Source organism: Elaeis guineensis, chromosome 6 (assembly GCF_000442705.2).
Source record: "Elaeis guineensis isolate ETL-2024a chromosome 6, EG11, whole genome shotgun sequence".
Lineage (NCBI taxonomy): Eukaryota > Viridiplantae > Streptophyta > Magnoliopsida > Arecales > Arecaceae > Elaeis > Elaeis guineensis.
This window is the reverse complement of record NC_025998.2, coordinates 6790529-6815639: the sequence shown is the minus strand read 5'-3', so window position 1 is coordinate 6815639 and position 25111 is coordinate 6790529. Positions and strand designations below refer to the sequence as shown.

Below are 25111 nucleotides of genomic sequence, written 5' to 3'. Positions count from 1 at the left end.
CCGGCGACGGAAAAACGACAAAAAAGAAGATTCTTCCGCAACAAAATCCGACGACTTCGATCGCCGGCGAGCGTGCACATTGGTACGAAAAGGAAGAGGGAGGAGAGAGGAAGGGGAGGAAGCTTACCTCCGACGCCGGCGAGGCTTTTTCGATGAGAAATTGGATAGCACAAGGACGGGTCTCCGTGAGGAATTTCCGACGATTGCCGCCATTTTGCCCCGGGATTCTTTGGTAGGAAGAAGGGAGAAGGGTCTCCCCTTTAAATAGAACCAAAGGAGAGGAGTTTGACTCCTCTCCGGTGAGGTTTCCGACTCCGATTAGAAGCCGGTCGGGAGAAGAAGACTCCCTGCGGGAGTCTTCATCATTTTTTTTTTTGGTTTGTTTGGACTGGCTGGGCTATCACATTCTTTCCCTCTAAAAGAAATTTCGTCCTCGAAATTTTTCTTGCCTGAGTCTTCATAGTTTCTTACTTGAATCTCATCCACAAATATTTTAATATTCTAATTCTTGATATAAATTCATTCTTAAATCATTCCATAAGAAAAAGTAAATACATCAAATATTGATCTGAACGGAACCATCCATTTTCTTATTTATCAAGATCACCATCTCAAAGATTTTCAATGTTTCAAGATTTCGAAATTATGATCTTATTTCCTATAAAAATTAATATTCAATATCTCATGACTCAAATTAAAATCAAATCTATCTGTTGTGAATAGAAAAAGATCAATGTCTCTATTCTTGCATAAGAACTTCATTCATCATCATTTATTTATTTATTTTTAAAATATTAACCACTCTTAATTTCAACCCAACATAAGATAGAAAAAACATACTTCTTATGAATCATATGATGACATCCTAATCAATCAAAATTCAAAAATATTTTCTCTTATTCGTACTTTCAAAGGTTGAAAATTTATCATTTCAATCTCATTCTCGAGCTTTTGATATTTTAATTCTCGATACAACTTCATCATTAAGTTATTTCATAAAGATCAATATCACCATTGTTGATTGAATCAATATCACTATTTCTAGTCATCGAAATTTTTTTACTCAAACCCTCAAACTTTTAAATATTCTAATTCTTGAAGCAAATTTTTTATCATTAAGTCATTCCATAATAAAAATCAATAACTCAAAAATTAATCTAAATCAAAACTATATTTTTTCTTATAATCAAAATCAATGTCTCTATTCCAAGTAAGTATATCAATTTTCTTTATCAAAATTAACAACTCTTAATTAATCATTCATTATCAAATTAAATTATAAATAACTCCAATTCATCTTTTGTACAACAATCGTCAATATCAATAGATAATCTCAATCTTTTTCATTTAGTCAGAGAAATAATAATGATCAAAAGAGTCCAAACTTCAAATTTTATTATACCCTGAAAATAAATATTTGAGTATAATAATCTAAGATCGAAATCATCATTCGATAAACAATCTCAAATTCTTCCTAATAAATAGAGAATTATAAAATTTAATTCTAGGATAGAAAAAATTTATCTCTAAATATTCTAAATCTAAAATCAAAGGTCCACTCATCCTAGGATTAGGATGCTAATTATTTTTTGTAGCATAGTAGGTGGAAGTTCTACTTTTGAAAATCACATTAGGGATATCCAAATTTTTTTTTTTAATATTATTCTTTCTAACATCAATGAATTTCTTGTATCAAATCATATTATCTATCATAATTCTTTAACTCAAAGAGTCAACATTCCTGACTTACTCAAAGTAAATCAGATTACCATGCTTCCACTACGCACTCTGATCTAACAATCAAAATTTCTTAGGTTCACCAAAAAAAAGTTTGATCAAATTATTTCTTTACCTTATCAATAGAAAAGATCTAAAATTTCAAATTTCAATTGAAGTCAAAGATTAACTTTCGATTCTCATTCATACTTTTACTGGTGTACAATAATCTTGATTAACCCTTGAGTCCAATATCATATTTAAACCATCATATAGATTTACTATAATCAATATGAATCAAATCTCAATTCTCATATCAATTCAATTCGATAATTTTCAAACCAAAAATCCTTATAAGTCAAATTAATGAAGAAAAAAAATACTTCGATGCTCCACCAAATTTGGACATAATCTTAATATATAAGAACTTCAAATCATTATTTTTTTCTAAAATTTCTATCATCAGGATCTTCAATATCTATCAAATATCCTTTCATAATAATCATACAAGCTTCAAAAAAATCAAATCTCCATTTAATAGTAGATTCAATTAGGGATCTCATTAACAAAAACAAAGGAACTCCATATCAATTCTTAAATCCAAAATTTTTAAATTATAAATTCACATGGATCTCTTAATCTGAGATAAATATAAATCAGATCTTTTATCTTAATCTAAAGATATAAATTTTTTATTAACAACCTCAACAATAATATCAGAAAATCTCTTGATCAACTTAGATACGAAATCTTTAAATTAAAATTTCATACACATCATGTACTCTCCAAGAGACATAATAAAATCTATTATCTAGATCTAAGGATGATGATTAAGGATTCCAGTACGATGAATATTCTACAACCTCATAATCGATTTCATCAATAAGAAATAGGTTTCTTTGCAATATCTTCAAATATGCATTCATCCTAATATGCCACTTTATATATAATCCACATACCAAATTCACTTTCGATAAATATTCCAATCAAGCATCATAAAAAAAAACTTTCTTAGCCCATTCTGGAACAACATTTTATTATCAAATCTTTATCTTGTCAATAATAATCAACTTCTCAACTAAAATAATATCATAGTATTATTCTCACATCGAATTTGAACTTACGATTCACTTGAATAACCTATGATCAAATTAATAACCATAATACACAATAAAACTTTATGTCAATCCTTTTGTGATTACTTTCGATCAAGATCTAACTAATCATATCATGATCTATAGATCATCTATCATATTTCAAATTCTATATGTTATAATCTCTTGCGATCCTTTTTACATAATCTCAATATTTAATCAAAATTTATAAATATTTCTTCCACTACAATTATCAAAGATCTACACTATAATGTCCTTAGTGTCTATCCACTTACACTCCTTCTATATCTGATTCTTATGTTTCATAATTTATCCACTTATGCTCTGATACCACTATAATTGTCACGCCCCTGACCCGAGATTTTGAATCGAGGGTCATGGCAACCGCCGCATACTCATAGAAAACTCTTCCCATAAGCATGCAAGGCATCTTATCATACTATCCTAAAACAACAGCGAATAATTAGTCAACAATTTAAATCTAAAATATAACGACCTAAATTTTTTTTTTAATATCTCAATAAATTCAACAACGATTCAAAGGCTTTGCATCAAATTCAATAAGCCTTTCAACCTAAAATAAAAGTATGAAGATTCTGCTTCTGATCACTCTTCCATTCATATCTTGTATCATCTTAATTCTTCAACATCTGTAAAAACAGTAAAATAGGAGGTAATGAGCTAGACAGCCCAGTAAGCAATGATCACTTTTCAATAGATTTCATCAGGCATTTAAGTAAATCATCATTTATAAAAAATAAGCATATAGAGTTCATCAATTCGAAATCAATTTCAATTATGCAACATAATTCATGCCAAATTCATTTCTTTTTCGAAAATTCAAGTTTTTTTCGAGATTTCAATTTCTTTTGTTCTTCAATTTCTTTTCGTCAACCATGAGCTATGACCACATTTTCCCTGTGGCAGGGTCATAACACCGCGTATCTGCTTGTGGTGAGCTGCGAATCATCTGGCAGCCATGTCCTTTGGAACCGCTGGTCTCGCTGGCGGTTTTCGCTGGTCTCTCTGGCGACATATCATTGGTCTCGCTGGCGACATAAACCCTCAGGACAATCAATTGCCAACGTACATGCCCCCATTGGCAGGGTCCTTTACATAGTCAGGTTGTCAATTCTTATTGTTTCTTATATCATAATTCTTCATAAATCATGTTTCATATTCTAATTTCGATAATAAAATATATAATCATGTAGTATCGAAATCAATCAATATAATGCATCATAAAATCAATATGTTCAATCATGCTACATCATAACATTTCAAATAAGATATTTTCATAACAAAATACCATTCATCCAATTCATGCATCGTTTCACAAATCATGTCAGAAGAATACATTATAATTTGCGATAAATCTAGAAAAAGTGAAACATTATTTACCTCGAACGTATTCCAATAAATCCACATAATTCTATAAATTTTCTTTCAAAAATTCTATTCGTAGATCATATCGCGATATCCCATGATCAAACATCCACAATCCTATACAGAATCAATTTCAATAATTAGAAAGAATACGATTACCATATTTCAATGGTTTAGATTGGGTCCGATCATCTAATTTCATCTAATCAAAATCTAATTAGGACCTAAACGATCCAAAGTTTGACTATCAGATCAAATCGGATTCAAAGTGATAGGACCGAGATTTCTTCATCGATTTCATAAAATCAAGTGGAGAGAGAAAATCAGAGGAGAGAGAATTCATGAGGTACAATACAAATTGATCAGGTGACACAATCCAACATTACGATTGGTCTAATATCTCAATTGGTGAAACCAACATGATCAAATCAAATCATGGCTAGATCGAAATCATGGATAATCAAATCTAAAGATTCATGATCTGATTAAGGTGGGTGCCAGTACGCTGTCTGACAATCATAGATCAGGATTCTTCATTAAAATCAGATCAGACTTATTAAAAGAAATTTCTTCATTCACTAACCTTTTTTTTAGAGAGAGAATCAATCAAGATAGAGAATATTTTAGAGAGAGAAAATTCTAGAGAGAGAAAACTCATCTTGAATTCTTCAGACAATATGATTCAACAAATTTCGATCGATCAGATCAAATCATGCTAAAATTATCATGTGGATAATTCAATAAGATTATGAGAAATAAAATCTAAAAATACCTGATCTGATCAAAGTGGATGTCGGTGTATCGTCCGACGATCACAGATCAAAAATCCATTACGAGAATCATTTAAATTCATCATCATTCTTCTCAAAATTCTAAAAATCTTAGGAGAGAGAAATAATCTAGAGAGAGAAAGTAGAGAGAAAAAGTCCAATTCTAGAGAGAGAAAATACTAGTTCAGGCTGAAGAGAGAGAGGGAAGAGAGAGAAACTCTCTTTCTCATATTTTATTATTTATATCATTATTTATTAATTAATTTAATGATTTTTCTTTTCTTTTTTTTTCTCTCTCTCTTTTTTTTTTCTTCACGGAAGAGAGAGGAGAAAATCCTATTTATTATTATTATATTATTATCATTTTATTTTTTTTCTTTCTTCTTTTTTTTTCTTTTCCTTTTTCTTTTCTTTTTCTTCTTTTTCTTTTCTTTTTCTTTTCTTTTCCTTCTTCTTCTTTTCTTTTTCTTTTTCTTTTCCTTCTTCTTCTTCTTTTTCTTTTCTTCTTCCCGTGGACTTGTTTTGGGCTGAAACAGGAGACCTTGAGGTCCCCTCATTGGGTGGCTGGCCGGCGGCGTGGTCGGCATGAGACAGCCGTCGGCAGGAGGAGAGGCGATCTGCGGTAAGAGGAGACCAAACCGGTGGTCGGCGGTAACCACCGGCGACAGAAAAACGGCAAAAAGGAAAATTCTTCCGCAACAAAATCCGACGACTTCGGTCGCCGGCGAGCATGCACATCGGCACGGAAAGGAAGGGGGAGGAGAGAGGAAGGGGAGGAAGCTTACCTCCGACGCCGGCGAGGCTTTTCCGGCGAGAAATTGGATAGCACAAGGACAGGTCTCCATGAGGAATTTCCGACGATTGCCGCCGTTTTGCTCCGGGATTCTTTGGTAGGAAGAAGGGAGAAGGGTCTCCCCTTTAAATAGAACCAAAGGAGAGGAGTTTGACTTTTCTCCGGTGAGGTTTCCGACTCCGATTAGGAGCCGGTCGGGAGAAGAAGACTCCCTGCGGGAGTCTTCATCATTTTTTTTTGGTTTGTTTGGGCTGGCTGGGCTATCACAGAATAAGTTGGAAGAAGACAAGAAGGAGAAGAGAATGGAGAGAAAGAAGAGGAGGAAGATGGAGAAAGCCATCATGAAGAAGGAGAAATGGGTGAGGAGAAAGAGGAGAAGAAAGGAGAGGAGGAGGGAGAAAGAGGACACTGATGATGGAGGAGAAGAAGATCAATTTGAGAGAAAAGAAGAGGAATGAAGGAGGAGATGAAGATAAAGATATTTTAATATTTTATAAAATTATATTAACAAAAATAGATAGCTGAACTACATTGGAACATATTGATAACTAAAAGAATTAGTTTGATATTTTTTAAAATATAAAAATTTAAATAAAATTGGACTAAAATTGAAGAGATATTTTTATAATTTTTTATATTAATATAGATTATAATAATATTTTGGAGATCTCCTGGGCTTGGACTGGGTTTCTCCTAATTTCACAATAATATCACTAACTAGATCGGACGGCTAAGATTTTACCAATGGCTCCTGCTGTGACACCAAAATTTAAAGATCAGGCCAAAATTTCTAGCTTCAAATTTCTAGTTCATCAATGAAAGATAAGCTAAAAATTTGACCCAAAAATATCTCACCCATGATTTTAAGTGTTAGGGTTATGTTAGGGACAGACCTTATAGGAATATTAGGATGTCCAACTTTATTTCTTTTTGACAAAGACAAAGGTTTCATTGGTCAATTGATCGCAACTATGTCTTTTTAATCTTTAGATACTGGGAATGTAAGATGAAAGGGACATGATTATTATCATCTACCAGCTCCGCATGCAAGATAGAGATATATGTAGCAATGAAGTTATCTATTATTTCTTATCTAACATTTATTTATTTGTTTATTTAATTCTTTTCAAAAATCAATTACCTTGAATTTCTAATAATTCGAGTGGACTAGTACTAAGATGAATTAATCCATAGTTTGATATAAAACAAACTATTAGATTTTTATTTCTCAAGAAACTTATTTATGTGAAAAGGGAGTTTTTGGTGGACCCTCAAAATTTATTAGACCATTGAAAAGTTTAAGAGTTAAATTTAATGAAGAAACTAGAGCTATTTAGAAGTGTATATATGTACAGTGTGTTTTTTTTTATAGCAGATTTCTCAAAAAAATGGAGCAAACTATGTGCAAAAAAAAAATCCTAACTATAAAGTTAAGATGTGTGACATAAATCACAAATGAATATCTTCGATGTGGGTGGGTCTGGAGAGTTGATCAAGCCGGATCATGGAGATTATAGTTTCATTGCTTGCATAGAGTTGGCAAATCAATAGTTGCTCGATTAGGATCTTGACCTACTCCATTTGAAGGAGTCAATCTTTGTGTCATCTAATCTACGTGATGAGAAAAAAAAATATCATCACTTATGCCTGCTGTTTATGTGTTAACTTCTATAAATGGACATTGTCATGCATTGTGTGCGTTACATGAGGTGATGTGGTAGATCATGAACATATTTATAGAGCAACTCAACAGAAAGCTTGAGAGAGTTGAGAAGACCTAATTAAAGCAACATCCTACACCTTTTATTCCATTTGTTTTTTAAAGCAAGGAAAATAGGAGAGAATGACGGCCAACATCCCCTCCTAATGGTATGTCATGCAAGCCATGGAGGGTCCAACAACCTAGCTACATGAAGTGGCAACATCTTAGTTAGGGGCACCACAGGGTAGGGTCAAGTTTAATGCCATCAGATCTAGACCTTAAACCTGGCTGGGTTTTCCTTTTGATGACCCAAAATCTTTTACTGCGTGGATGGGTTGGGTCCAAGTTGGAGCAAGTAAAATAGTAAGACGCGTTGGGTTGATGAATCAAGCATGGATGGAATATGAAAAGAGTCCTGGTCAAAGTGCAGTACAAGCCCGCGTAGGACTCTGCCATGGGGTGACTTGGGATTGCCCTTCCCCCCACTAGATTTCAGGCAACATGGAGTGGACTTAGGAGAGGTATTGACTCCGATGGCACATCTTAAGAGTTCAACGTAAGATAATTCTCTTCAATGTACGGCTTAAAATTGGGTAAGATCACGGGAATCCAGACCGGCGTCTTCCTCGATTCTTCCATTGAATTATTGCAGCAGAAATGTGAGGTATATTGTCATTCACTTGACTTGGACGGACAAGCCCAGTTGCAATTTGAAAGGCTTATTTGGCAGAGATGTTTGTATGATATACTAGCTAGCCTTCCCAATTATGTAGACAAATTAAAACCTAGGAATGCTGGTTTTTTCTTTTTTTTTTTCAGTGGTTCTAAACACTCCAAGGAATCCATATGCCTGCCTGTCATTGATTGATCTTTATTTATCTCGGTCTCGACCGACTAAATGACTGAGATAAGTAAAGATCAATCATAATCATCTTTAAGACTCAATTCGAATCTCGATCAAAATTGTGATATTTTCATATCAGTTCAAATTGACCTCCGACTATGATGCATGATAATGATACACAATAATTTAAATCAAATAATATTTATCTATCTAGATATTTTAAACCAACTTATTAATCATAGAGTAAGTTTGAAAACATATTATCATTTTTTTAATACCTTAGGGTTTTATGGTCTACTCATTTTCAAAGGATCTTTGGGTTATGATTATTTCTCTGGTACGTAATAACTATTTATTAAAATTATAATTTTTTTTAATTAAATATATCTCTATGGATACATCATCATAATTTTTATTTTTAAATTTTTGTTTTCAATAAAATTTTATTTTTTATTTTTGATAAATATTTACAAAAATTATAATTTTTATGGAATATATCTTTTATGATCAGTTTTTATTACTGAATTCTAACTTTTAAAATTTTTTAATTTTAATTATTGATTTTTGCTTCAATTAATGTTTGTTAAAGTCATATTTTTTATTGAATCTTTTTTTTTTTATGATCATATTATTACTACTAGTTTTAGTCATTGAATTTTCGCTCATAATTTGATTAATATATTTATAATAAATATTGTTATGTTTACTATCTGGTTCTTATTTATATTCCTTGATAATAAATATTAGTTATAATATTTATTTAATATCAATATCCGTATTCATGTTTGTTGAAAAAGATGAATATAAATATGAGTTTACCCATCCGTTTTCAGCCCGAAAACAGTGGGAAAGGCAGTGCCAGCGGCAGAATCACGAGTCCACTTGCAGAGCCTATCACTTCGGCACACCAATGTAGCCTCTCTTCCAATGCGAGTAATAATGAAACAAATATTAAAAAACAAATTACTCCAAGCATCGGTGGTCCTTCGGCCTTTATCTGTTTCCTTCTCCAATCTCTTTCTTCGTGCATAAGGTTTCCCCACAGGCCTCGTTTCTCTTGTCGTTTATATATTCAGAAGCCTTTATGGGGCCTACCAAAAGAAACAAAATAAAAGAGAATGAGAAGTAGGGAAGGAAAAAGGGTGACAAAGAGGATTAGATGAGAGCAATGGGAAGAGACGAAGAGGTGAAGCATTTCTCTGCTCCTTTGCGTCGGTTTTCTCCTACCATCTTGTTCTCGGTGCTGTTGGTTTTGAGCTGCTTTGGTGACCTTAGATGCGGAGCCCAGAAATTGGCCCAAGAAGAAGGTACTTTTTTTCTCTTTCTTTCCTTCCTTCTTTTTTTTTTTTTTTTTTTGAGTTCAGAATGGAGTAGCTTTGGCCTTTTTTTTTTTGGAGAATTTTTTTTCTTTATTTCAGTTAGTCCTTTGTCAAGTTCATCACTAATAAAATCATTTTTAACTTGAAACAAGAAGTGACATCAAACAAGAAGTAATCTTTTTTCTCCGTTGGTCTTCTGCTTCTTGCTTCCACTACCGAGTTGTTATAAGGCTTCCAAACTAGAGATACAAGTGCCCACAAGCTACTTTTCTAATCTCTTTTTCTTTTTCTTATTTCACTCTCATGTGATCCTCGTTAGGCTCTTTTATAACTTCATGATGGGCTGCCAATCTTTTCTGAAGAAAAAAAAAAAGCAATTTTTTTTAAAAAAGAAAGTGCTTGGGTACTCCAATAATCTTACGAATTTTTTTTTCATTTATTTCCCTTTTTATGATTTTTTTTTTTTTTTCAACTTTTTCCTCTGGGAAAAAAGAACGATCGCCGTAGCTTTTAACATTAAATCTCCATATGGAATATCTGTCCAGTCAATGTTGGACGGCTGTACGAATGGGACCATGTTGACAGCTTTTCACTGTGGCAATAATAGGCGAGTATGGACTCCGTGGTTAGCTATCCAAAATCTATAAAGTCAAAAAGAAAAAAAAAAAAAAATACTGTTTATGATCTTATCTTAATATCCCCAAAAATCTCCTTTGTCTTTTTTTTTTTTTTTTTTTTTTTTTTTTTGGAGGAGCAAAGAAGAAAGGGATATTCCCCCAGAGCGATGTATTATATAATAATATCCAATAAATCTCCTTTGTCTTTGATTGGTTTTCTTCTTCCTCCCTTTCTGGCTCTCTCCACTATCAAGGGCTAATGGATCATTAGATGTATAACACGTTGCAATTAATCCGTGAATTGCACTCTTACTAATCCTGTAAACTTATGCCATGGACAAATTATGTTGTACTTTTAATTTTTATTTAGTCAATGTCATTAGCACATTGCACTTGAAAACTTGTGGCCTACTCTATATATAAAAGATTTTGGTAAATATTTGTATGTTTGTCTTCGACGCACTATAAAGCCGGTTTGGTTTGTATTTATTAGATCTAAATCCATATTCAGACAAATGAAAACTCTACATTCGCACTTAATATTCGATCCAAAAGAAATCAGGTCTGGGTAGAAATAGGATGTTTAACAAGTTGTTTTGGTATAACTTTGTAATTTTTTTATGAATATTTTTTTTTTCCAGATAACTTAATACACCCAAATGCTGTTTCATGAAATATGAAACATGAAGATAAAAAAAATATAAAAAATTAGATGTAAAAGAGAGTATTTGTTCAACTATTATTTTGTTATCCAAGCATCAATGAAATCAAATGACATGGAGGATGAAAAGATCCTACAAGAATCGAGCTCAATATGAATATTAAAACATAATAAATATTTAAAAAGAAAAAGACTAGAACAAAGGACATGGCTAAGAATTTGATGGAACAATATAAATTATAATTTCATTTCTTACAATTTGACATTTTTTCTATTATGATTAAAAAATTCATAGGTATACATGTATGCATATTTGTATGTATGTATTTATAGTTTTATGTTTGGATGCATACACGTCAACATGCCTGTCGGTGAATAAATGCCAAATGTTCGATCGCATATGAAATTATTTTAAATTTTATTTTCCATTATGATCCACCTCTTTTGACCAATTAGAGCATTCTAGAGTCTAATCTATTTTCATGTCACTATCTTACGTGACCAAACCATGCATCTTCTTTTTTTGGTCCTCAAATCTCCATCACGAATAATGCATATCTTTTTCAGCTGATTAACGTGGCTCATCTCACCCATTAGCTTCCTTTTTCTTTCCAAAAAGTAAAAAACGCATATCAGATGATGATGCATATTCCCATTAGCCTCCTTCCACATATATCTCTTTCATTCACATCATGTCTTTAGTATACTGCTACAATAACACATAACTTGCAGAACAGTTACACATATGTTGTGTAATTCCCATGTGAGTCCTTCAACAAAACACATACAAGTTACCAAACAAAGGAATAATAGCAAAATTTGGACAGAGCTGAGTAACTTTTTACTTTAGGCTTTTGTTTTGCTGAAACATTTTTTTCCTATCATCAAAATAAAGGAAATGTTTTTTTTTTTTTTCCGACTTTCGGGGTGTGAAATTATGGAAATTAGTATATATAATATGTACTCCGATATACTCTGAGATAGGACAGAGCACTCTAATCCAATCGACCAACTTGATGAACATCCCAGTACGTATGAATTGTAGCCAGCTTCACTTGAGCTGCCCTTGGTGGCCCCAGTGCAGTAGATATGAATAAAATAATGACTTCCAGATGAACTAAATGCTCAACTCCATGGATGCCTGCCCATGTGCACTGCAGCAGATTGTTTTATTATCATATTTGTTGCTAAGCATTCTGCCATTATTGATTCCTCTGTGAAAAATGCTAAAATAAAGAGGGATGATGCATGAAATGGTGTGACTGTGGATCGCAGTTCAAGCGTTGAAGGTGATCGCCTCCAAGCTGAGAAAGCATTGGGACTTCTCGGTGGACCCCTGCAGCAGGGACGCATCGTGGCTGGATCCTACAAGCAGCAAAGACGTTGCCAGCAACCTCACTTGCGAGTGCAATGCCACCCCTGGTGTCTGTCACGTAACTAGCATGTATGTCTTATTGCACACATCCCAACTTATTGATCATGTCATCTTTCTCTCTCTCTCTCTCTCTCTAGTCATTATAACTCTATTTTGTTGCTGACAAGCTTATATTATTTTGGACTGCAGCCTTCTCAAGCGTCAGAACCTCACAGGATATCTGCCGGAGGAGTTTGCTAATCTGACTTTCTTGAGCGTATTGTAAGTCTCACCATAGTAGTATAATTGGAACATGTAACATTGTGACATTTATGCTGTCATTTTGCTTATGTAACAGAGATCTTTCAAGGAACTATCTCAATGGATCCCTTCCCGGAGCCTGGGCTTCTCTTCCGCTCACAGTTGTACTGTCTCTCTCCTCTCTTTTTCCTCCTAAAGATGGCCTTCTCAAAGCAAGTGAAAAATATAAAAAATCAGTGGAATAACTGAAAATAAATTTGTTTTCAGGTCTATTTTGGGGAACAGGGTCTCTGGGAGCATCCCTGAGGAGTTTGGAAGCATCAGTACCCTCCAAAACCTGTACTTTCCTCCATCTATCTCAATTTCCTCCTTCCTTCTTACCATCTTTTTATCTGAAAAAATCTTGTATAATTTTTGTTGTGACATAGGACTTTGGAAGATAACCAGTTGCAAGGTCCAATCCCTGCAGCCCTTGGTAACCTGGTCAACTTAAGTCGCTTGTAAGACCCTCTTTCTCATCTGCCAACAGTCTTAAAAAATTAATATATACAATTTTTTCTTTAGTAAAATTCAATCTACTATTTATTTATAATCATTCTTCTGTTATTCCTCTGCAGGTTTCTTTCTGCTAATAACTTTGGTGGGGACTTGCCGGACTCGCTTGGCAATCTCAAGAACCTGGAGGATTTGTATGTTAACTATGAAAACAGCACTGATGTTTCCATTCATACTTACTGTAACGGCTATAATTACCATTTTGTCAATAGATGACCGTTACGCACGGGTTTTTTTTTTTTTTAATGTTACTCAGAAACACAAATTGATATAGATGCCTGGAACTTTTTTGGATCCTATTCACAGTAGGATCGATGGAAACCCAATCACAGGGAAAATACCTAGCTTCATTGGGAATTGGACGAATCTCCAACGGCTGTGAGTACTACCACAATACTACTACTTGTGCCTGCTTGCTAAGCTTGCAGTCTAAACACCGTGAATCAGTGATTTGAACCTTTGAATAAACACAGGTGGCTGGTTCTCTCAGCCTCCTTTCAACCTCAAAAAAAATTTGAACCTTCAAACATTTTGTTTCACAGAGACATGCAAGGAACATCAATGGAGGGGCCATTCCCTTCCACGTTTGGCAGACTAAAATCTATAACTGAGCTGTAAGACCTATGTTACTTGTTTGGTTATTTGTATCTATTAGTTGAGGTTTCCAGTGTGAATTAATTAGCTTGGCTGTGATTGCAGGAGGGTGTCTGACCTGAAAGGAGGAGATGGGAAGTTCCCTCCACTGCAAAACATGAAAAACATGAAGGAATTGTAAGTTTCGAAGAAATGAAATGTGTCACACATCCGTACACCCGTCCATCCATCAGTGCAGTCTGCTTCCTTACTGAGCGCATGTTGGTTGGTGGTATGATGCAGGGTATTGAGAAACCTGTCAATTTCTGGTCAACTTCCCGATTTTATTGGAGATATGTCCAAGCTTAAAGTCTTGTAAGTTGGTTCAGAGGACTCTGGTGATGGCTTTTTTGCTTCATTAAATGCTCATGATAGATTTCCTTTTTTTTTTTTTTCCCATTCGCACAATCTTTTACTTAGAAATTAACCATATAAGTAGATTACCTAAAAGAGAAAGTGACCATACAAGTACTTAGCACGAAAGCAAAGTTCTCCTACTTATTGATTATACTTGTATTCTCTTGCAGAGATTTAAGCTTTAACAACTTGACAGGTCCAATTCCAGGAAGCTTTGATGGATTAGCAAAGTCAATAGATTATATGTGAGCAAACTAGATGCACATACATGTTCTCACTATCAATTATTGCTTTATGTGCTAAGTTTTCCTACCCCTTATTTTTTATGTTCTCAATATTGTGTCTCTTATAGGTACCTTACTAATAACAAGCTAGATGGAGCAATACCTGGTTGGATCTTGAGCAGCCAAAGAAACTTGTATGTTTGTATACGTAAAACTTCTTCAGCTGTATGTCATGCTGTTATGAGAAGCTATTATGTTTTCACCACAAATTCAGCTCCACCATTTTAAGACTTTCAATATTGCAGGGATGTTTCTTACAACTCTTTTACAGGATCTGCGCCGGCTAATTGTCGGCAAGTGAATGTGTAAGAATTTTCACATTTGATAGTCTCTGTGTGTGTGTGTGTGTGTGTGTTGTGATGATGATGATGATGATGATGATGATGATGATCTATTAGTTTCTGTTGATGATTTGTTTGCTTTTATTATTATTGTTTTCCAACTTGCAGGAACCTGGTTTCTAGTTTTTCATCAACAAATGGTAACTCGTAAGCTTCTATAGCTTTGTTGTTTCTTTCTTAAATTATCGCCAATTCTTATCAATTCAATTTTAGCTTGAAAGTTTGCTGAATATCATTTTTTTAATTGTCTTATTAGGATAGCATCATGTTTAAGGAGGAACCTCCCTTGTTCTGGAAAAGCTAAAAGTAAGTAATTTGAAAAGAGTTTCCACTTTGTGGCTGTTTTGAAGTTCACATCTCATATCATGAGGATATGCTATTTATACTTTAAAAGAATCATATTGATGATTGAGTCATTGACTATATCTGGCAGACTACAACTTGTTTATAAATTGTGGTGGTGGTAAGGTTACTGTTGATGGCCATGAATATGAAGATGATAGCTCTCCGCTAGGTCCATCAAGATACTTTGAGTCTGATAGTGGAAAATGGGCTTACAGCAGTACGGGAGACTTTGTAGGAAATGACAAGGGAGAATATGTTACTAGAAACGCATCAATGTTGAACATGACAAATCCAAAGTTGTACATGACTGCCCGACTTAACCCTCTGTCCCTTAAATATTATGGTCTCTGCTTACAAAAGGGAGATTATAATGTGACGCTTCATTTTGCTGAAATTATGTTCACAGATGACCACACATATGCTAGTGTTGGAGAGCGCTTCTTCGATGTATCAATTCAGGTGAGTGTTCTTATCATTGCAAAACTTACATCAATTCATCACATGTCTCATGTAGTATCTGTGGCATTCACTACTTTCAATGTTACATTTCTTCAGTTTTGTTGCATATCCTACCACGCCAAGATTAAGATTTTTTTTATTTTAATTTCTAATTTTTTTTCTGTAAGCTTTAATTATATGTTAATTTGCTGCTAGTATTTAGAGTGTGAAATAGCTAAGTCTCCCTTTTTTGTTTTTTGGAGGCAGTGACTGCTTTTAATCTTGCATTCATTGACTTGTACATTCATGTGCACATAAATGTGTACCTATGTACATACATTTTATTTTGCTCGACTGTTTGCATGGAACTCTTTGATGTATCTATTGGCTGTTAATAAAAAAATGCATAAAAAGAATACTTGTTTCATGGAGAAACTATAAATTTATGCAGGGTCAGAAGGTTTTGCGAGACTTTAATATTGCAAAAGAAGCAAAGGGAACTGGAAAGAGAATAATCAAGAATTTTACTACCATTGTAGATGGAACTCTGGAAATTCACTTTCAGTGGCTTGGCAAAGGCACAAATTCCATTCCACATAGAGGTGTATATGGACCTCTTATTTCAGCCATTTCCGTAACACCAAGTAAGTTTTCGTTCTTCTTTCCTTGACAACTTATTCATATAATGATGATGTCTAAGAATGTCAACTTTGTAGATTTCAAGCCTGATACTGGTGAAGGTGAAAGCAAGTTATCTGTAGGAGCTATCTTGGGCATTGTTGCAGCTTCTTGTATTGTAATCATGCTGATCATAACATTACTATGGTTTTGCTTCAGAAGAAAACAAACTGCAAACAGTGGTAAGAGTGACTGTTTCACTGAACTCTGTTTTGGAAAAATGGAGGTCGATTTTTTCAAAGATGACCTATCTTTTTTAAAATACCATGTATCATATACTGAAAATTTTAATGCTTGAATGCACCAAAAAGTCAGGAACAGTTTTAAACATTTCAAGGGCAATTGGCTGAATGTCCTTGCGACATTACCAACTTGCACTACCATTAATTGACATGTGCACCATGGATATGATTGTGATATCTCATTTTCTGCTAGGGCTGATGAATATGTTTGCCCCAAATTTCATGTAAAAATATATTTCATGTTAATATTGTAAATTTTGTCTGTTTTTTCATGACTTTTCATGAAATGTTTTAGAAGGTCATTCATTATTTGTTCATGCATTATATAATAATTTCAAAATTACAACATGTATGAATGCAGAACTCCGAGGATTAGAGTTGCAGACCGGTTATTTCACCATAAAACAGATTAAAACAGCAACCAAAAATTTTGATCCTGGAAACAAGATAGGTGAAGGTGGCTTCGGTTCAGTTTACAGGGTACAGACTAAAGCATTTTTTTAACAAGCTTTTTATTTTTTGCTCTTGGTTCAACTGGTTATATTTTTTTCTGAGTTTCAGTAATATTTCTATGTATAAAGTCCTAAATCTATCCTTAGGTAGATCTTTGATCCTTGTACAATTTGCATGTGGCAGGGGGTGCTGCCAGATGGTTCTGAAATTGCTGTGAAGCAGCTTTCTTCCAAGTCTAAGCAAGGGAACCGTGAATTCATTAATGAGATAGGCATGATATCTGCCTTGCAGCACCCAAATCTTGTTAAGCTTTATGGGTGTTGTATTGAAGGAAATCAATTATTGCTAGTATATGAATACATGGAAAATAATAGTCTTGCTCGTGCTCTATTTGGTCAGTATTTCTTTGTGCTAAATGTCTTTTCAAAATTATGCACTTGATGACATTCTTCATCCTCTATTTCTCTTTGTTCTGAACAAGTGTTTATTCCTTAAAGCATGAAAACGTGTTGTTTACAGGTCCTCAAGAATATCGGCTGAAATTGGACTGGCGAACAAGGCGTAAGATCTGTCTAGGAATAGCAAGAGGTTTGGCATTCCTGCATGAGGAGTCAAGGATAAAGATTGTTCACCGAGACATCAAGGCTACAAATATTCTGCTTGACAAAGACCTCAATGCAAAAATATCTGACTTTGGTTTGGCTAGACTTGATGAAGAAGAGAACACCCACATCAGCACCAGGATAGCTGGAACTGTGTAAGTAGAAATTATTGCTTTGATGAAGTAAAATTTTTCTTTAGATATGTTTTGCTCAAATTTTTCGACCATGCGATGAAATATGAGGAAGCCTATCAAGATTCTAGAACAACATACTAAATTAGAATGTTGCAAATAATCTAAGATGCTATAAAATTCAGAAAGAAGAGTGTGTGAACTTGTAATGTTAGTATATTTATACAGCAGTTAATAACTGAAATATATGAAATGCCAAAAAAAAAAAAAAATAGTACCAATTCTCTTATCCAACATGCAGAATATTAATTTTGTGTTTTTACCATGCATGCTAACAATGTTCCAGGCTAATCTTCTTGTCCATCTAGTGAGATAATTTTTTTTTTTTCCCAACTAACTTTTCCTGATGATATCTCTTAAACAATACATGAGGAAATCCTCTGATAGTTTATTACTGGAAGATCATCTTGATAACAATATCTTACACATTCATCCCTGGAACTTCATATCCTTTTGCTGGTTTTAGCACATATTTACTGCTTTGTATATTTATGAAAATGATACTTGCTTGTGCAGAGGATATATGGCTCCCGAATATGCAATGAGGGGTTACCTGACAGATAAAGCTGATGTCTACAGCTTTGGAGTTGTCGCATTGGAGCTTGTCAGTGGAATGAGCAACACTAATTATAGACCTAAAGAGGACTTTGTTTATCTTCTTGATTGGGTAAAGAATGCATGGATCTCATCTCATTGAGTGAAGCCTTATACCAATATGGCAATGTCTGTTATAGTAACCAACTAAAAGGTGGCAAACACTTATGCATATGTCCGCATGAATGTACATACATAAATGCATGTATGAACATATGTGTACATATGTATGCAAGTGTGTAACTAAATCTATGCGTGCATTTATTTGTTTACATGTGTGCCTCATGTCTACGTACGTGTGCATACTAAATGCGTGCTTATAAAACATGCACATACACAGTTCCCTTGTGTCTCGAACAAGCATGCAGCATATCATTTGCCAGGATTTTCTTGCTAGAGCCAGTTTTATACTCACATAACTTTGCTAATCTTCAAGAAAAAATAATTAAACAAAAATTAGATTTATTATAATGAAGCTTGATTTACATGAGTTTTCCTTCTTAAATCATCTATTTCGTACTCTGATTTCCATTATTACATCTGCATCTGGTGATGATATTGATTACTCGTCCTCCACATGGTCTGCAGGCCTACGTTTTACAAGAGCAGGGAAGTCTGCTCGAACTGGTCGACCCAAACCTTGGCTCAAACTACCCCAAGGAAGAGGCATTACAGATGCTGAATCTTGCTCTTTTATGCACCAACCCATCTCCCACTCTCAGGCCCACAATGTCCACCGTGGTGAGCATGCTGGATGGGAAAACGCCAGTAAGAGTCCCTGAAGTGAAGCACTCAATCTCCAAATCTGAGGATATCAGGTTCAGGTCCTTTGAGAAAATGTCCAATGACAGCCAGTCACAGAGCATTTCAGGGGATGGACCATGGATTGATACCTCGATATCTGCCCAAAGTAGTAAAGGAAGCCCTTCCCATTCCTCAACAGGCAAGCTTCTTTCAGATGATATAAAGTAACTTATGGCCGAAAGTCGGGGATTGAGCGATATCTCCATTTCTTAGTTCGAATGTTCTGATAAAAATTTCAGCCAGTCTTCTTCCCGATATGAGCAAACAGATGTGCATACGAAGTAGGACATTTCGTTGTCAGTTTTGAGAATAGATCATGTAGACATGCACCAGTCTTTTCATCTATTTCTACTGTATTTAAAATCTGTGTGTGTGTGTGTTCTCTTAGCTACATCACTGCTACTCTGTGTTCTCTTACCTATATCACCACTGAAGTAGTAAGATAAATCTTAAATTGAGAATAAATCATGTAGACGTGCACCAGTCTTTTCATCTATTTCTACTGTATTTAAAATGTCTCTCTCTCTCTGTTAGCTACATCACTGCTACTCTGTGTTCTCTTACCTACATCAATACTGAACTAGTAAGGTATTCTTAAAAAATATGTTTTTCATATTATTTTCGTAGAAATAAATCAATAAGCTATTATTGTGTATATTTTAAAAATCTTTGGTATGGACAGAACCAGCAAGAGGATCAGAACTCAATTGATCATCTGTTAGGATGCAAGGTTCGATGGATTTTGTAGGTAACTGCGTCGCCGGGGATTTTGAAGGTAATTGCGTCTCCGGGAAGTGAGATTTGCCACGGACCAGCGGTGGGTGCGGCAGAAAATAATGAATTGGGCGCGGACGAGATAGCGGAAAACGCAAAGAATGATTAAAGTGGAAGGAAATGAAACCATTTTGATGAGATCGCGTTGTGTAGACGAAAAATGAATCTTATTTTATGTTTACAATAAATCTACAAGGCTTTCCTTAAGTTCCTCAAAGATTTATTCTCAGGGGAAAATTAGTTTCAATTCCCTAAATAACTGTCCACTTAATTCATTCTGGCATCCATTTGATGACTACTTTCAATTTAGCGGAGTCTGCTGCATTAATTTTACTAGTTGACCGCTATTTCTGCAAATTTATGTATGCACAAGGGAGTAAATAGAGTGTTAGCTGTCCGAAAATTAAATGTAAAAAAACAAAGCACTGTAAAGGTTAAAAGCAGAAGCTCAACTCCTTTTGAGGCTCTTTTGTGGAGGTTTCATGCATTTTTTCCTTCTTCTTGTACTGGTAGTGTCAAAAGGGTTAGCGAGTCATGCCTCTCACTAGGGCTATATACTTTTTACCCTCTTTCGATGCATCTAACATGACTAAACCTTGCACGGAAATACGAAAATACGCAGCAGTGGAAATGTTTCAGTCTGTGATCATGTATTTAGGTCAATAACCCCACGCACTACGATTAGCATACAGTAGAAATCAAAGACATGATAGTGCGAGGACCTTTCAACCCACCTATGGGCGCAGGATCCTTGATCACTTTGTAACTGGGTTGAGATCTGGTCCATATGTAGTTCTTGAAACATAGAAACAAACTTCACCGCCAAATAACCCGTTGGCACCATCAAACAATTAACTCTGTCGAAAACATGCCTGCCCTGGTCATATTCAGATCCTCCAAAAACCATTGAACCAGAAACAGATATTCAGGAGCGGATAGTTCCCTGCTAAAGTGATATCTTCAGTAAATTAACCATGATTTCTACCTTATACAAACCAACAAATAGTTTATCACACAAGAATCAAGTCGGTCAAATCTAAACATCATCAGCTGAGTTGTGTTTATCAGTTTCCAGGGAAACAAAATTGCTTGAGCTTGAATCTGCTGCCTTGTAGTTACAAATAATTTAAGTGTCAATCCTTCCCACTTTTCTTCTGCTATATGCTAGAAATAATGTGTTTGGAAGAATAATCCATCATAGAATTGTGGATTGACAGAGGGAACTGATACAAAAATTGAAAAAGGAAAAACAATATTGTGACCAAACCGAGTATTCCATACCAGGAAATATTAATGCTCTGTTACATTCTGAGTTCTCCAAGTTCCAATTGCAAACATTATTTTCCTGTTGACTATGCATTTGAACTTTCCTCTGAGCTTAGTTTGGATGTCTTCGACCTTCAAACTGTAGGACTCATCAGTCAGGAATAACCAAATTGACCTGGAAGAGACGTCTGAACACTTTGGAATCTTCAACAGGTAAATTTCTCAGCGAAGTGATTAGGTGGCAAGAAGAAAAAAAGGATTTGATTTCCCGATCAAACATTTGGGTACAGCAGTATATTCACATATATGGATGTCAATGCCTGATGATATGTACCCTTGTATATCTATATTTTGTGTGAAGAGTCAAAACTCGAGCCCACTGTTTAACTGAACCGACAAAGATGGCGTGCCAATATTGCTGAGAGGCGTTTCCACTCTGACAACTATTCCTGAGCTGCCTACATGCCCATTCCACTTGGATCTCCCCAGCTGCCACACAAAGACATGTGTAAGTATCTACAAATATGAAACATTTTCCAACCATGATTGAAAAAAGAACTGTATTATAATACAAAGAGTTCAAGAAGGACAGCACCATGCTGCCAGTCCAGGAACAATTAACTTACTGATAAGGAGGCAAAAGCAGAAGGATGCACCGTGCAAGAACATCCATAAATCAGATTGAGTTCCTCCTTGATTGAATGGACGAGCTCTGCACGAATCCCAGGATTGCTTCCGCCAAAAGTGGGGCATATGCTAATTGAAAAGGGGAAAGAAAAGAAAACAAGCTTCAACAGGTGGAAGTCAGGGTAGCAAAATTAGCAACCAATCAAATAGAGAGTTAGCCACATGACTTTTGTAAACCAGGACCTACGTGTATATTTTACCATTAACTGCCTCAGTTTTCCAACAGCAAATTATAGTGATATAAAATGTCAGCAAACAATCCATCCTCTCAACCTCTGGACCATGATCAATCCATGTCAGAATAAGGTTATCAGATTTGTTCAGCATTTCGTGAAAAGCAAATTTCACAGAGTATCTATCTTCCCTGACCACCTCAGCATTCCAGCCCTCAGATTTCCCCTCTCTCTCTCTCATACAGAAAAGAAAGAAATTTGAAGTTCATTTACAGAACGTACTCATTGATAAGGCGTTGCTAAGGCATAACTCAGCACAAGAAGATCATGGATAGAGCAATATCTTTTTTTTTGGTCAATAAGCGTATCATAAAAACAAAAGAGAATTTTAGCATTGAAATTACAGTTACAGATACTGACCGAGAAATTATTTTCTGGAACCAGCAAAATGGATCAGCATCTCGACAAAAGGTAGCATCATCAAATTGATAAGCTACTTTAAATGCATCAAACTTGTACATTTGACCGGACATAAAATGTGGGTCCTTAGTGTGTAATAAACCCAACCAAATTGGAAGCACATTTTTATCCTCCCAGAGCATATCTAAAAGCAAGCTCAACAAAAATCCTTCATTTCCTTCTTTTCATTCCAAACAACTGAGACAAACTACCCTGATCCCAAGGTGCAGAATGATGGGGGATTCAGGAAAAAGAAATAATGAAGCATCAATATTACATCATATGCTCCAATTAGCAGAACATGAGATTGTTTGAGGAAAGAAACCAACTATCATTTACCTGAATTGGATGCTTGGTCGCACCATGAGACCAGATCTCTTCCATTCAATGGTTTGTGCAACCCCGAGTGAAAAAGACTTGTCAGGCAACTGCACCATTGGGGTAATCCGTGTTCCTTGTTTATTCTAAAAGGAAGATATTAACAAAGTTGTCAGGTATATGTATCACTATAAAGAGATGTAACAAGGACATAATACAAGTGAAGAAACTACAGCAGTTTTTTAAAAAAAGCCGTTGAAGGAAACTATCATCCAAAACATGGAAAATACAACAGAAACACACATTGATTTTATAACATGAGACCATTGAGAAATTCCATGGAATCTAGTTAATATCTAGTTCGATTGCATGCTTTGCCAAAATTAACAGCTAGGATATGGCAACAATCAGGTATGATAACATAAAACAATTTCCTGTCCATTTATGCAGCATGTCCAGGTAATGGTGTCTCACCACTGTCAAGTCTATCTCCATTGAATCAACATGTACTCTTCCTAAGTCTAGTGGCTAACCTTGCAAGAGAAGCTAATTCTTGTTTCTCCTGGATATCGACCTTGAGCTTGAAGCAAGCCACCAAATACAGGTAGGAAAGCACTAGAAGTCAACCCTTCACCAGCCACGTAAGTAAGCTGCCCGTTTGGGAATTGCAAGTCCATGAATGACTGGAAGGGGGAAAACATCAGGTCAAGAACTTTCATGATTAGAGTAAAATTCAGCTTTTGCAAAAGAAATTATTACTGATGCTCCAAAGACTGGACATATGAAAAACTAATGAACATATACTACACTGTCCCAGAGAAAGGGGCAGTATGTCTGGTACTTCTGGCATCTAAAAAAACTACGACAACACTTTTCAGACAATGAGCATTTAAAAATTAAGTACACAGAAAAAACAGGATGTAACTAGAATGCTCCATTGAAATGATTTGTATTGCTTATGCATAGAATATAATTGTGCAGGTACTATGACGAGTCCATAGAAAGAATAGCAAAAGATATGTTCTGTCAAATATCATGTGGCATAATAACTTTACTACTTCATATTGCATTGTACTTTTTGATTTAGCATGGTTGTGTGAGTAATCATCTCCCCAGAAACAAGAGGCATTAGCATCATCAGCTCAGCCATTTGCCAAAGTTATTTGACAGGGCTTTAAGACAAGGAGAAAATATAATTAATGATTAAATTATCCAAGAAACATCTGCCCTTTTTTTTTTTTTTGGCCAGATAGAAAAACAATTCATTTATGAAATTTTATTCATATCCCTAGGAGGAGAATCATGATACAGATTATAAACAAAAATAGATTGGGGGGAAATTTATGTAGACTTACGCAAGCAAGAGGGTTGAGACAGACCATTGACATCAGCAACCATCTTCTATGTTTTGACCATAATGCTGGACACAGGGAATGCATTCCATTCTAAAGACAAAAGCATTATGTCAGCAAGTAAAAAACATGGTACCCATGGAATAGCTGTTGTCAAAACTTAAAAGCCTTTAATTTGATTTGTGTATAAAAGAGACATATACTTGAGAAAAGAAACTGTTCTTGTAGATTAAAATGAAGTGCAACTAGGGATATAAAAACATAATACACAACACACATACTGGACTTGGTCATAGTTAAACAAGCAAATAAGCAGTGAACAAATCTGTAGCTCAGCAAAAATTTGATAAAGTAGGGGAAGAAACCTAAATGGAATGCAGGAATGAGCAATTTTTGATCAGATTCTTACAATGGATTAATTATGAAAATAAATACTGCAACATCAGGATGATAAAGGAAAGAAGAGGCCCAGGAAAATTTATGCCACTGTAGTGACTATAGTCCATTGAATGTGTCTCCTTGTTTCTATCAATCTCTGCTGCTGTTTCTGAAAGTGTAGAGCTTTAGTTAGTGTTTCACTGTTGATTGCATCAATCTCAGCCGCAACTTGAAAAGATAATGCAATGTTTGGAAAGACTGCATGGTCGGGAATTTTGGTAAGACTAACAAGGTACCACGGCATATTGAATCCTCTTAAAGCAAATACCACTTTAGCTAATATTATGATCTTTCTGATGTTCTTGTTTCACACTAGATAAAAGAGAATACTCGGAGCTTACCTATACTTCAGCAGGTTTTTGGAGAGGATGTTGCCCCAGGTTAGGTGTATCTCCATTTCAAATATGGTGGACATGTGGAGAGATGCCGGGGCTGGTCAAAAGCTTTCTAAGCAAATCTACACCTATTTGTCTTGTCAGCATACTGGTGGATCATCTATTTATTTGGCGGGGATGGAATCAAATTTGGAAACTTCAAGTCACTCGAGGGTTAAGTATTTTATTTGGAAGATGGCTTGGGATGGGCTTCT

General features: G+C 34.9%; 1 protein-coding gene and 1 pseudogene across 1 annotated transcript; one reads left to right on the top strand and one right to left on the bottom strand.

Moving 5' to 3' along the window:
• The first annotated feature begins 9440 nt into the window (after positions 1 to 9440).
• Positions 9441 to 19551, top strand: LOC140858429 (probable LRR receptor-like serine/threonine-protein kinase At1g07650). The gene is made up of 24 exons (XM_073259031.1): positions 9441 to 9633; positions 12199 to 12367; positions 12488 to 12559; positions 12636 to 12707; positions 12806 to 12877; positions 12967 to 13038; positions 13156 to 13227; positions 13400 to 13471; positions 13636 to 13707; positions 13793 to 13864; positions 13970 to 14041; positions 14254 to 14328; positions 14436 to 14501; positions 14613 to 14672; positions 14817 to 14855; positions 14965 to 15014; positions 15142 to 15512; positions 15943 to 16135; positions 16208 to 16351; positions 16773 to 16891; positions 17048 to 17258; positions 17384 to 17621; positions 18174 to 18324; positions 18840 to 19551. The coding sequence occupies exons 1-24, from the start codon at positions 9486 to 9488 to the stop codon at positions 19221 to 19223; spliced, it is 3066 nt and encodes a 1021-aa protein (XP_073115132.1). The 5' UTR covers positions 9441 to 9485; the 3' UTR covers positions 19224 to 19551.
• Positions 19552 to 20884: 1333 nt separating this feature from the next.
• LOC105047472 (uncharacterized) overlaps positions 20885 to 25111 on the bottom strand; it is a 9267-nt pseudogene continuing 5040 nt past the window's right edge.

Bases quoted from the DNA above. Each gene is read 5' to 3' on its own strand.
- LOC140858429 (XM_073259031.1), top strand. From the start codon at position 9,486: ATGAGAGCAATGGGAAGAGACGAAGAGGTGAAGCATTTCTCTGCTCCT. The intron at 13,472-13,635 runs GTGAGTACTACC...TTTGTTTCACAG, and splicing joins TGGACGAATCTCCAACGGCT to AGACATGCAAGGAACATCAA. The intron at 16,892-17,047 runs GTACAGACTAAA...TGCATGTGGCAG, and splicing joins GCTTCGGTTCAGTTTACAGG to GGGGTGCTGCCAGATGGTTC.